We start from the raw sequence: 12,766 nt of genomic DNA, 5'->3' as shown, positions 1-12,766 counted from the left end.
GAGAGCCCTCTTCGGTGCAGCCGTACTAAGCCTTTCGTTAAAGTACTACCAACGAAAACGATGCAAGAACCTGCTAACAATACGATTTATTAAGGAACGCATCGACAAAACTCAACTTCTAAAATTTACTTGATAACTACAACCAAGTGCCATAAAGTTTCCGCATTTGTTACTTGCTCTGGAATTAACCGAATCAAATCCAGGGGGTAAAACAACAAAAAAAGCAGACACCACAAAACGTAGCAACAATAAAACGATAACAAGAGCTGATGTTCACTCATCATCCTCGTCCTCTTCGTCGTCGTCCCCTTCCTCCTCGTCCTCATCGTCATCGTCCCCTTCCTCATCATCATCATCGTCGTCGTCATCCTCGCCGATGAACATGCCCATATCTGCAAGAACTTCTCATTTAGAAAAACCGATTTCTAATCAAATTCTTTTTATCAATACCGCAGCAACAACTACGTTCATGAAATCATTCGTTTTAAGCACTCACCATCATCTTCGTCCTCCTCCTCATCGTCGTCATCATCGGCGATGTTGGTCGTTAGCTTCTGAGGTTTGGAATTCTTCAGTTTGTCACCCTTGACGAGAGGCTTCACGGGCTGTACAGGTTTGCCCTTATCGGCTTTGGCATCACCACCTTTCGCCGGGACAGTCTGCTTATTCTGAGATTGTTTGGCAGCAGCCGCACTGGCAGGTACGGCCGCGGTTTTCGCTTTCTTTGTGGGAACTTCATCTTCATCCTCGTCATCGTCTTCATCGTCATCTTCAGACTCATCATCTTCTCCGCCTTGGAGAGCTTTTCTTAATTTTGCACTGATTTCATCGTCTTCACCGCTTTCGTCTTCATCATCCTGCAAATCATCACCGATTTTAGTAAAACAAACAAATTACTGCGTGGCAAAAAAAACGGACCTCTTCATCATCGTCCTCCTCATCGGAATCCTCTTTGGCTGGAGCGGGCTTCGCTTTAGCACCGGTTTCCGTCTTCTGCTTCTTAGCGGCCGGTTGCTCCGATGCTGCGGATTTGTCCTTCTTCTCGCCGGCCTTTTCGGCCTTCTTGGCGACTGATTTCCACGCGTGCAATACCGTAACGCGGTTACCATCAATCATCAAAGTTTTGCTAGACTTGAAGGCAGCATCGGCATCCTGGGCATTAGCGAAGTTCACAAACGCATAACTGCAACAAGACAAACCAAATTAGTAAATCAAAGCTGCGCCATGCATTGATCCACAGAAGAATACGTACGACGCAGTCTGCTTCTTTCGCTTATTACGGGTTGGCTTAGCAATGTCGATGGCTTTGGGGAACGCCTTGCGAATATCGTCCATGGAGGTGTCAGCCTTCAGACCGCCGACGTATAACTTCAAGGGATCTTCTTGAGGTTCTAGATGAAGCAACGCACTCGAATAAACTGTGATAACCATGTACTTAATCATCTTCACATACTTTCACGGATTCCGGGTTCTCGTTTTTGGTATTCACTCTTCATTCCGCAGTAATCCACGATAAACGTTTGTCCTTTCAGTGTGTTCTTCTTTTTCAGGATATCGTGGTACTTCTCGGCCTGACCTTCCGAGGGAAATTCAACAAACGCATAACTGCAACACATTAAAATTATTATTCTAAATCGTAAATACCTAAATTAGCGCATCAAAAACTTCCCCCATCAAAAATGAAGATAAATTTTTGTGACGCAAAGAACGAAATTTTGGTGACGCAGAGGACAAACAAGGAGAACTTTTTCCGAAAACCTACCATAAGCCTTCCTTCCTATCAACAACACGGGCGGACAATGAATCTGGCACAAGAGCTTTAATATCATCGACCGTTACTCCATGGGGCAGATTCTTCAAGAACAACTGTCGATTGGCTTTGAAAGCTGAAAAATAATTCCATGAAAATTTCGTAACTCAAAAAGGCGAGGTGTTCACGTTTCGTGCTTTCACTGCACTTACTCAAGCGATCCTTAGTGTCATCCACATCGGATGCGGGCCGTTTTGAGCCTGGTTTCGGCTCGGCCGATGTCTCGGAAGGTGTCGGTTTTGCGGCAGGTTTCTGCTGCTTCACGGGCTCTTTTTCTTTCTGAGGCGATGGGGTTTTCTTTTCTGGACTCTTCGCTTGTTGAGCAGGCTTCGCGGTTTCGACAGGCTTTGCTGCCTGTTTAGTATCACCTAAGCGAATGAAAAGTTCTCATGCAAGATATAAATTCAAAAACAACTTAAAATTCAAACACTGGCGTGCAACTTACCCGAATTTTCGGCATTCTTGTTCTTGTTTTTATTCTTGTTCTTCTTTTTCTTTTTGCCTTCTCCGTCGGCTGTCGCAGCTTTTTCACCGTTTTCAACAGCTTTAACTACCGGAGCTTTCGCCTCTTTGGCTGCTTTCTGTCCGGAATCAGCGTTGCGCTGCGGAGAACCTTTCTCCTTCTGAACAGGGGTTTTCTTCTCAACGGGCATGGTTTCCATTTCCTCATCCTCACTGCCGCTCTCGTTATTGTTCAAATCAAAGCGCACGCGCTTCTTCTCGCCGGAATCACCGGACTGATCGCGCGGACTCTTGTTGAAGCCTCCGCGACCTCCTCTGAATCCCCCACCGAAACCACGGCCACCGCGATCCCCGGATCGGCCACGATCACCACCCCCAAAGCCTCCCCGGCCACCGCGGAATCCCCCACGGAAGCCTCCTCGATCACCCCCTCCACCGCGACCCCGGAAGCCGCCGCCACCACCGCCGCGTCCGCCACGAAAATTTCCACGGAAACCACCGCGACCACCGCGGCTCTGCATGCGTCCTTCCGACATGATATCCGACTTGAATCACAGATAGATATCAATACCGATATACGAATATTTCAGGGACCTAAGGCAACTGAAATTCAAAATGAATCAAACTGATTCACTGCAAATTCAAAATGAATCAAACTGATTCACTGCACTTTATTTAAAATGCAGACGGCGGCAGGGTAAATTTTTGGCGAATAAATGCCGCAGTGGCAGAGACTTCTTCAGCACCACTTGAGTGAGACCGCTTGCGCAAGGCATTGTGGAAAGCCGGTGGTAGGAAACCATCTGCTGGGGTGTACAGGAATTGTTGGTGTACCGTGCCATTTTGCGTTCGTTTGTGGCTACCTCTTATTTCAACGTGGGCAGTTTTTCGGTTTCTTTGTATGTTATGGTGAGCCGTTTGAGCAAAACGCGCGTCGCAAAGAACATCACAAAACACTTTATTACGCATTGTGATGGCAAGTTAAATTTAGTTCTGCTGTTAAGTGTTAAGTCCCGATAGGAACTAATTTTTTACGATTTTTACAGCTGAAAAGTTGAAATCTGCTAGACAAAGCACTTTGTTCGTATTTAATCCGTTTACAGAGAGTTCCTTTCGCGGGTAGCAAACCACTCGCGGTGATCACACTACAGGCTGGTGAGATCGCGGACAGCGAACCGCAGCATTAAAATGATCATACCCGTGCGATGTTTCACTTGCGGGAAAGTCATCGGGAATAAATGGGAGCAGTATATCAATCTCTTGGCAAACGACTACCAGGTAAGAATTTATGAATGCTGTGGCTGTATGAGATTGCGAGAATAATGGTACTAATTTCTAGTTTACTGTACATCTGACTAACTTTGGTGCTAGTAGCGCATTTGCGGTTAGCGCAGCATGATGTTAAAGTACCATGGTTCTTCAGGGTATACAGTATGCCCGTGATTCGTTAATATCTAGTACCATGTTGTGGGATATAATGAAGAACTTCGACCTTCGTTCGTTACTTACGGATAATGTATTGTACCTTTTTCAGGAGGGCGACGCTCTGGACGCGCTGGGTCTGAAGAGATATTGTTGCCGCCGAATGCTGCTTGGCCATGTTGATCTCATTGAGAAGCTTCTCAACTTTGTTCCACTGGAAAAGTAGTTTAAATGGAATGGACGGAGCTGTATCTTGGAAGGAGCTGTCTTTGATAGACACTTGTGTTGGAATAATTGGTTATACCTTTTAATTTTCTGGGTAGTATTTGATCTCATCCTGTTTATATGGGTGAAAATTGAAGTGAAGACCTTTTGAAGGTCTTTTTTGGGATTCCGAAAAATTTGCAAAATGAAAATTTAATTCGGTAGTTGGTATTTTGTATCCTTGCTTTGATAAAAAAATGTGGAACATGTGTTAAAGATGTGTTGTACAGGCGTAGAGTGAAATTGCGGAAGTGAAATTGAAATTTATTAGCAGTGATTTTTTTCAGCAATTTACACACTGTTCTGTTTCGTTAATTGACAAGATACACGAAACAAAATGACAGTAACAGTTTGCCTTTGGCAGACAATAATCTAACAAATCATTGTCCTAACAGTTCATAACATCACAATTTCGTCAGCACTCTGACAAATGACGCAAGTAGGGAATACCAGCATTAATTATTTCGAGTGCTGTTTTGTCGCGATGACATTTAACGTCCGAAAACCACTTGAACAAAACAACAGAAAGAATTAACAAATATCATCGAGGAATATTATCGGCTGCAAGGCTTATTGCGCGTTGTTGTCTGGTCCATTATTAGCCGGCACATCTTCGCCCCAATCAAAACCACCAGGTCGTTCCTCGGGTGGTATCACAACAGGATCAACTGGTTGCCGCTCGAATATCCATTTTCTGTAAAACAAAAAATACGATGTAGCAAAATACAATGAGCAGCTATTTTTTTAAAATGCGGTCATAACTAGCGGTAACACCTACTGTAGTATACCACAACCGTATTTTCGTCCTCATTTCTTATTTTTTCTTTGTTTTACGCTTCGAAAACTGAAACACTTACAATATTCTGGGTGTTCGTAAAATTTTGAATCCTCCTGGCTGTCGAGGAAAAACATCTTCCAGGTAGTAATAAACATGACCCACCGCGATGCCTGCAAGACAAAAGTACAGACAGTAATGAGCCGCCTCATTGCGTTTAATATGGTAGAATCACGATAGTGTACATTTGTATACAAACACAAAAAGTTCTATCTGATATTTAAAGTTCTATCTGATATTTAAAACTCATTATTCGACATAATTCCAGGCAGTTATTTTATATGGAACACAATACAAAAGCGAATTACAGTAGCATCTGGTACGATTACCGTAAAAGTTAACAAATGCTTACACGTGGCACATACAAATATTTTTTTTAAAATGTTCAAATCTAAACCTTCTGGTACGATTACCGTAAAAGTTAACAAATGCTTACACGTGGCACATACAAATATTTTTTTTAAAAATGTTCAAATCTAAACCTCCCAGTATGCGACAAATGCTAACACCACCGACTAAAGCAGCAAAAAGTTTTGATTTCCAAGCATTTGCTACAGTTAACAGTCAACTTAATACCGTAACAGTACAGTATCAGACCATCACATTTGAAAAGATCGATTTACAATTACAAGTGGAAATATTTAACTGTCAAAAGCTGCCACCAACAGATAAATTATAAACTATCTGTATACTCTTAAGTTCTATGCTAGGAAGAATAGCCTCACCCATAACATCAACGGCGATCGAATTTCCCAGCAGTAACGAAAATCCCAACAAAACCCAAGGTAAATAAGGCGCCTGGAAGTTCATCAATCCGAAGAAATTCATCCGCACAAAAGGATTTCTCCGCGCCCATACATAAACCAACATTATCGTAAAGGCTTGTCCCAGAAACAGAATCTGGACAAAAGTTCCGGTGATCTACAAAGAAACACTATGAAGTATATAAGTCTGCCAATAAATATTGCCGGCAGATGTATGCCACCTACCGCCATTAAAAGTCCCCCGAACAGAAACATGAAAATGAAATCGGCGGTTTTGCCATGAAAATGATTCTCTTCCAGCATGCGGCAGTATCGGTAAGTGAAAATCAGGTTGAAAAGGAAGTTAAAGCCAAACGAACCGAAGAAGAGGAATGTGGAAAACAGTCTCCATATCTGGCCGCGATAGACGATCAGACTCGGATTGTAGTACAGCTGGAAGGGACTAAGAATTTCCAGGTGCTGGAAAATAAATCAAATAGAAAATATGGCATTCCTGCTAGTCATACGAAAATACAAGGTTAGATACGTACCACCAATATCGTAGTCAAAACACACGCCGTCGTGTAGGTTCGGGTAACTGGTGGGATACGCCAAAACTGGTCTTGCACGGTCAAATGCGCCATTTCAATACGATGTTAAGAATTGTCCTGTATCCTAAAATCGCACAAAAAAATATAACTCCAGCTAAACCTACACCTTTATCAAGCCGAGAGCACAAAAAAACTACAAACAGTCAGCCTGACCAATTGTAATCATGCAAATAATTATAGTACGTGACATAAATGTTATAACAAATCATAAATGCACAGTAAACCAAGTGATGTGCAATACGAGTACGCAAAAGGATTAAAAACTCAAACTACAATTATGACGGTAAGTACTTATTGCTAATTTACTTGCTAGATAAGGATTTATCAGTTGCGAACTTGCGATAGATTTGTCGCTGTGAGTAATCATCATACAATTAATTTCCGTATTTCGAACATGCACATATTCAGTATTATTCACTAACACAGCATCCATCTGTGCTGTCCTAACAAGTCAACAATCAACATACGTGACTCCTGTGTTCGACGCCGGCAAGATAATAACGAAAAACAGGAGTGCCAAACGCGGGCTCTAATCTACCTAATCGGGTTGCTTGCAAAAAGAACCCAAACACGGTTACTGTTATAACAGCTTCACCAGATATGATAAAACGAAGACGAATCCCCAATCCCGCATCCAATTACGTCTTCTCCTTCGCAAGACTGAGCTGAATGTTGGCCAGACACAAAAAAATCCACAGCGCCAAAAAACCACTTCAGATCTGATCCAGCCTTCGGGGTCTTAATTTTTGACAGCGTGTGAGAATCTTCGTGTGATAGCCGCAACAGCAGATATGAACAGACGTCACACAGCAGACGCAGCAACTGACTGAGAATGAAGATCGTTAGGATCTATGAAAGCTGCCAAATCCGAGGATCCAATAAAGATGCTTACAAATATTGCCTATTCCCGATATTAACTTACTGCATTGTATGAAAACCCGAAACAATTAAAAATTCTCGCCATTTGAGTCGATTTTCCTTGATCCAGTGGATTCCAGTTTTCCAGCTGTCAGCAGAGAATAATATAATAATGTTTTGGACTTTTTCTTGGTAACTGCCACGTCATGGCTGTGACTAGAATATTCGCAAACACTTGATTTCGCACTGCGATCCCTTCATTCCTCGACCATACATAAACTGATTTTATGTTTTATCCAAAATCTATTAGGTTCTGAAACTTTTGGGTTCAGGTTTTCTGTTAGCATTTTATGCTGTAATAGTAATTTATTATACGTAACCCACAAAAGATTGTGCCGGAGAACTGGAATTTTGTGATTAAAGATTTCTTGCTGAGTCTTCGCGTTTGCAAATTAGGAAGTCGGGACGCGTGGAGCGATTGATTTGGATTTACAAAGTAACAAAATGGTCAATATCGTTTCGTGGGATGATTTTTCTAAGCGAGCAGAGGAGTTATACCTTGCTGACCCAGGAAGAGTGAGTCGAAAATTACTTAAAATAGTGTCTTGTAGATATTACTAAATAGTAGTAGTTACAGTACTACTTATATAGTAGAAGTCAAGGACTGAAGCTGTGAAGCACGAATAATCGTACTCGATCGGTGCTCCAACAAAACATTCAATGCTGCTTCTGTCTGCACAGTTCTGCTGATACAGTATTTTATATAATGATATACATATGGCTGTTATACAGAAGATAGATATTTATAGATTTTTTACCATATTATTAGTATAATAATATATTGATAACTCGAAAAGAAATTAGCAGTTTTGTTCAGTTGAGTGCTTTGTACTGTCGTTCTCCTCTTCACTTTCCGACAGCAATTATCCACCAAAAGCCTGTTAAATACTTCTGTGCGAAGAGAGAACAATTTTCTGCAACAACAGTAGCATAGTGTTCATGAGAAATTTCAAATACAAGCGTTTTTGTTTCCCAGCCAATCTCGTTTTGCTGCTTAAATTGTCACGAAACAGAGCGAACATGGTGCTAATAAAAATTTTTGCAGGTTCGATTCACAATAAAGTACCGCGAGAGCGATGGTGAAGTGATTCTAAAGATGACGGACGATAAAACTGTAAGTTTTAAATAATTGTGTTTCTTCCTTCGGATCGATTGTTAAGTACGCAGAAATACTTCTGGTTCTGTTTTTATGCTCGTACTTACAATGAATAACATTTAATAAGCAAGTAGTATTACTTACTTGATATGAATTAACTGTTTAAAATAACGCTGTAAACATTAATGCTTACGTTCTCATTGGTGCCTTCCCGAAATGATTGTAATTCCAAATTAAGTTAAAACTTTGTGTTGCAGTTTTTGTTGCAGCGTTGCAATTTACTGAGTTTAGAAATACAACGGGGTAATGCTGCCTGTGTTCTTGGTACAGCTGACTGACTTGAGTGCAGTCGCAATCTTGACGAAATGTTCTTGGTTTTCTAGAAGTTTATAAACCGTTTTGTGATGAAATTACAAATCTGATTAGCAGTTATAACTTATATGTATATTAATTTAATGTGTTAATCGAATTTTTTAGGAGTAATAACAGGTGAACTGCTTTTTAGTGTCTGAAATACCACGGCACGACATCTCGGGATGTTAAGCGGGCAGAAAAATTCTCTTCTCTGATCATGCGCTACATGGCATCGAAAGAATAACCAATCCTTCCTGCTTCGATAATTGCAGCATATGGAAGATTTTTATAGTCCTGAACGAATTTTGTACTCGGGCCGTAACGATGTGATGCTTCGCAGAAAAATCTTCTTTGCTATACAATTTGTTCGAATCTGGTGTGTAAATTCCGTTAGCCGGCGTTCTTCCTTATCTCGAGTGCTCTGATAACTGACAGTAGCAAAACCATTCCTTAAGATTTTCATAAGCTGATCACCTGGAAAAGCATTCTGAGTAATACCTATAAGGGTAATCCATCCCGTTCAGTGTTTTCAAACATTTAATGTGTCGTAGCCCGGTGGACCTATTTACAACGGGAAAATAAAAAAACAAGATTGCTGATGATGAAAAAACAAACCACTATCAAAATTCCATTGTCCGATCGGAAAGCGCACGTCTGTCTTTTCTCCAAACAATTTCCATTTTTTTAACAAAGTATTCAAACACAGTCAAACTTTCCTTCAGGCTAGTCTTCTTCCAATCCGCAATATTCTGAGATGAGATCGCACCGGCACTAACTTCTTCAGTCGTCCGCTGGGACGCATTAAACTGATTGATTTCCTCGACCAGCTGACTTACTGTTGGGGCTCGGAAAGGATCAAAGTTGTCAACCGTGTCCGGATTGAATGCCACACACACGCGACCTGCAGATAACGACCGAGATAAACAATCATATTCCAGGAAAAAACCAGGCAAATGTTATATTTCATCTCTTAATTATCAACCAAATTTAAAAATCAGTCATTTAAGAAAAATACGTAGGTTTCAGAAGAGGCCGACAAAAACTAATAAAGTAGCATTTCTAGTTTCTACTAGAAATTACAGCAGTGACCTGTTTTGGGATGAACAGAGTACGGACTTTTCAGTAGATGATTAAGACTGTTGGATACGTTGATATCCAGGCGAGGATAACAAAACTGCACCTGCATCTCTAGGATTACATTGTTGTACTTCGAAGCATTTGCGGCAAACTTCTCCACCTAGCAGCAAAATACTGTAAGTGAAATTCATACAAGGCGACTTTGTCGTAAGATAAACGTTAAGTACCTCGTGGCACACTTTATCCCAGCGCTGCCTGTTACCAGAAACGTGCTCGATGGCTTTCTTCACATTGGCAACCAACGCCGGGTCCTCCAGCATACTGTAAATCTTCTCCAAGCCCTTCTCTGATTCCATGACACCTTGTCCATTTACAATATGTTTAACAAAAAACTCCTGGACAAATTTCAGGGCTTTCTGTGTGGCAAAATGATTTCGGTCAAAGTCGCTAATGTAGGCTGAACGTGCTCTACCAATTTTCCCATGCTGTAAAAGGAAACATAATTTAACGAACCGGACACTGATCCCGAACTACCGAAACGCTCCACACAGAGAGTAAAATTTTTATTTCAAACACAAGAACATTTGTAACAATACTGTCACTGCATAAAACGCGGAATAACAAGATCAAGCAATTTTTACCTGGATAAGCGAGATGTACCCGATAATGGCTTGCCGGCCAGCCACAGACAGAAAGCGTGCTTTGTGATCGCACACCCAACAGTGCACTCCACGCCGCCCAGAATACACCCACAGAATATGCTGGAAACCAAAATCATCTGCAAAAAAACAAAACCTTAACAAAAACAAACCACCCTGCACAATAATGGAAGATTACTCCAACTATAAATAACAACTGCTTAAAAATTACCAGTAAATCATTTAAAAATCAAAATTTACCAGTAAGTGCACGGTGGATTACTTTGACCGCGAGCGCCATCAGCGGCCAACATTTTGGACAGATATCCGCTCCCGAACAGCAAACTCTCACTTCGTCGTAATCCGTCATATCGATATCAAAGATTAACTCACGCTGCACCGCAGAAACGGAATTCAGCCTGTGCAAACCAAAAGAAATCAGTTTTGGGTCGCCGAGCTCATAATTCACTGACACGCATTAACAAATGAAGGCAAAACAGACCATGCCCATTGTCCAGTTCTTCTCATAGTTCAGGCACAATTTATAATTTATGAAAAACACCTGATAGTAAATTTTTTTACTGTAAAAAATGCTGGCATTAGAAAATAAAGGGAATGCAAAATCATGGACTACTACAGCCACAGTACATACTTTTCTTTTTCCACCCTCGATGAATATACAGGTCCAATGTCGATTTTGTACGGCATATGCTTGATGACCGCTGCTTCCATCTCTTTCTGATTGTAGAAAGAATTGTATCGAATATACACATCATCCTTCAAAGTGAAACAGAATTCGCGCTTAGCGAAGAACTCGCGATCGTCCTTCTCGTCGACACTCGTGTGTCCATAATTAAGCCAGCGATAAAATAACCCGTACGGGAATAACCGCTTGTAATAAACTGAGAGGTATTCCGGTAGGCCATTGGGATTGTAAACAGAAGGATCAAGCTTTCGTTCAGTCTGAGAAATTGCGGAGCTTGAACTTGAAATGCTGCAGGAGTTTTCTGGAGGGCTGTTGCTGACACCTTCTGACATTATATCGCTATCCACTTCCATGGTATCCTTTGCGCAGCTTTACCAAACAAAGCTAGTTCATAAAATCATAAAAGACTACTATTTTGGGCTCAATATGTGACTACTATTGATTTTGACATAAATTTATGCTTCCTAAAATTTTGACATAAATTCATGCTTCCTAAAAAAAATAATCTATCCAAAATAACAACCTAGAAAACCAAAGTTTCAAAGAGAATTTTCAAACAGGGGCCAACACAAAGGCGTAGTACGTAGGGGACGGCAGTTGCACGTGCGCGTTGCGCGGTGCACATTACGCACACACTGTGCGATACATCACAAATGCCCCATGTGAGATTAGGTGGTAGCTCATTTAATGTGAGTGCCCCCACAATGACTTCGATTTCGTTTCCGAGTGCGACCGGTGAAGTCTGCGATGGAGGACCCTCCAGCCTGCTTATGTTGAATCGTGTGTTTTTCAGTGATCGGTTCTTGACTACTTTTTTAAGGGTTTTTAGCCGAGCACGTTTACCATCTCCATTATTTTCGTTATATTCAGACGAAGCTAAAATGGTAAGTTCTGGAACATGTGGAAAGTTGGATATTATTGCCAAGTGTGTTGTTGCAGGATGCCCAAGAAGCAGAAGAACTTAAGAAGAAGCGTCAGTTCCGCAAGTTCTCCTACCGCGGCGTGGATCTGGAACAGCTTCTTACCATGAATTTGTAAGGATCGCAACAACTGCAGCTACATTCTGTGATCTGTGAAATTATTGATCTGAATTGATTTAGACAACAGATTACGCAGTTGCTACCTTGTCGAGCCCGACGAGTAATCAAGCGCGGATCCAAACATAAGAAAACTGGCCTTATGAAGAAACTCAGGAATGCTAAGAAGGTACAGTACTGAGTGCTTTAATACGAGGAACATTTATGTTTGTTTATTAAAATTTTGTGTGGTAACAAATTTGTGAATTTTATAACATATGATTTGGTAGAACTGCGCACCGTTGGAGAAACCTGAAGCGGTGAAAACCCATCTGAGGAATGCCATTATTCTTCCCGAAATGGTTGGCTGTATAATCGGTATTCACAATGGCAAAGTGTTCAACCAAGTTGAAATTAAGGTAAGGACACTACTGAATTTTATTTTCAGATCGTTAATTGTACCTTGTTTTGTTTGCCTTTTTTAGAACGTTTTCGTATGGTGTGTTAAATAAAATGTTTTTTACAGCCCGAAATGATTGGCCACTATCTGGGTGAATTCAGTATGACGTACAAGCCAGTTAAGCACGGACGACCTGGTATCGGAGCCACGCATTCGTCTCGCTTTATTCCTTTGAAGTAATCTGGTTGTCATACATTTTTAATGTGAACTCGAACGGCTTTCGATGTTATTGAAGCATAATTAAAATGGGAATGCGAAGATTCTAGTACGGTATTCGACTTCCGTTTGCGTGTATGCAATTATGCACTACGCAGAATCAACAGCAGGATCCCGACAGACCTAAATAACAATTGC

General features: G+C 41.2%; 5 protein-coding genes and 1 pseudogene across 8 annotated transcripts; 3 read left to right on the top strand and 3 right to left on the bottom strand.

Annotated features, from left to right (window-relative positions):
• Positions 1-70: 70 nt before the first annotated feature.
• On the bottom strand, positions 71-3,041 carry LOC129594255 (nucleolin-like). Its single transcript, XM_055490877.1, has 9 exons — positions 2,907-3,041; positions 2,256-2,875; positions 1,963-2,178; positions 1,763-1,886; positions 1,454-1,605; positions 1,253-1,391; positions 919-1,183; positions 497-857; positions 71-392 (listed from the first exon to the last, which is right to left on the bottom strand). Exons 2-9 carry the CDS (start codon positions 2,806-2,808, stop codon positions 274-276), a joined length of 1,929 nt encoding a protein of 642 aa, XP_055346852.1. The 5' UTR covers positions 2,809-2,875; positions 2,907-3,041; the 3' UTR covers positions 71-273.
• Positions 3,042-3,477: 436 nt separating this feature from the next.
• LOC129594280 (uncharacterized) lies at positions 3,478-3,925 on the top strand (annotated as a pseudogene).
• A 285-nt stretch (positions 3,926-4,210) lies between these two features.
• Positions 4,211-7,148, bottom strand: LOC129594298 (derlin-2-like). Of its 4 annotated transcripts, none has more exons than XM_055490938.1 (6): positions 6,737-7,148; positions 6,088-6,206; positions 5,783-6,016; positions 5,519-5,714; positions 4,816-4,906; positions 4,211-4,652 (listed from the first exon to the last, which is right to left on the bottom strand). In XM_055490938.1, the coding sequence occupies exons 2-6, from the start codon at positions 6,178-6,180 to the stop codon at positions 4,529-4,531; spliced, it is 738 nt and encodes a 245-aa protein (XP_055346913.1). In that variant the 5' UTR covers positions 6,181-6,206; positions 6,737-7,148; the 3' UTR covers positions 4,211-4,528. The 4 variants fall into 4 exon arrangements, with proteins under 4 accessions (XP_055346913.1, XP_055346912.1, XP_055346914.1 ...); XM_055490937.1 differs by having other exon boundaries at positions 6,088-6,211; positions 6,743-7,148; XM_055490939.1 differs by lacking the exon at positions 6,737-7,148 and adding an exon at positions 6,615-6,730 and having other exon boundaries at positions 6,088-6,211.
• An 88-nt stretch (positions 7,149-7,236) lies between these two features.
• LOC129594299 (signal recognition particle 9 kDa protein-like) lies at positions 7,237-9,127 on the top strand. Its single transcript, XM_055490940.1, has 3 exons — positions 7,237-7,581; positions 8,111-8,179; positions 8,667-9,127. The coding sequence occupies exons 1-3, from the start codon at positions 7,510-7,512 to the stop codon at positions 8,757-8,759; spliced, it is 234 nt and encodes a 77-aa protein (XP_055346915.1). The 5' UTR covers positions 7,237-7,509; the 3' UTR covers positions 8,760-9,127.
• On the bottom strand, positions 8,915-11,433 carry LOC129594297 (DNA primase small subunit-like). The gene is made up of 6 exons (XM_055490934.1): positions 10,883-11,433; positions 10,492-10,649; positions 10,234-10,370; positions 9,820-10,077; positions 9,605-9,752; positions 8,915-9,416 (listed from the first exon to the last, which is right to left on the bottom strand). Exons 1-6 carry the CDS (start codon positions 11,287-11,289, stop codon positions 9,136-9,138), a joined length of 1,389 nt encoding a protein of 462 aa, XP_055346909.1. The 5' UTR covers positions 11,290-11,433; the 3' UTR covers positions 8,915-9,135.
• Positions 11,434-11,668: 235 nt separating this feature from the next.
• LOC129594251 (40S ribosomal protein S15-like) lies at positions 11,669-12,670 on the top strand. The gene is made up of 5 exons (XM_055490872.1): positions 11,669-11,820; positions 11,876-11,970; positions 12,037-12,142; positions 12,243-12,371; positions 12,479-12,670. The coding sequence occupies exons 1-5, from the start codon at positions 11,707-11,709 to the stop codon at positions 12,590-12,592; spliced, it is 558 nt and encodes a 185-aa protein (XP_055346847.1). The 5' UTR covers positions 11,669-11,706; the 3' UTR covers positions 12,593-12,670.
• Positions 12,671-12,766: the final 96 nt, after the last annotated feature.

The sequence above is a fragment of the Paramacrobiotus metropolitanus genome, unplaced genomic scaffold (assembly GCF_019649055.1).
Source record: "Paramacrobiotus metropolitanus isolate TYO unplaced genomic scaffold, Prichtersi_v1.0 Parri_scaffold0000067, whole genome shotgun sequence".
NCBI lineage: Eukaryota > Metazoa > Tardigrada > Eutardigrada > Parachela > Macrobiotidae > Paramacrobiotus > Paramacrobiotus metropolitanus.
This window is presented reverse-complemented; position numbering and strand designations above follow the sequence as displayed.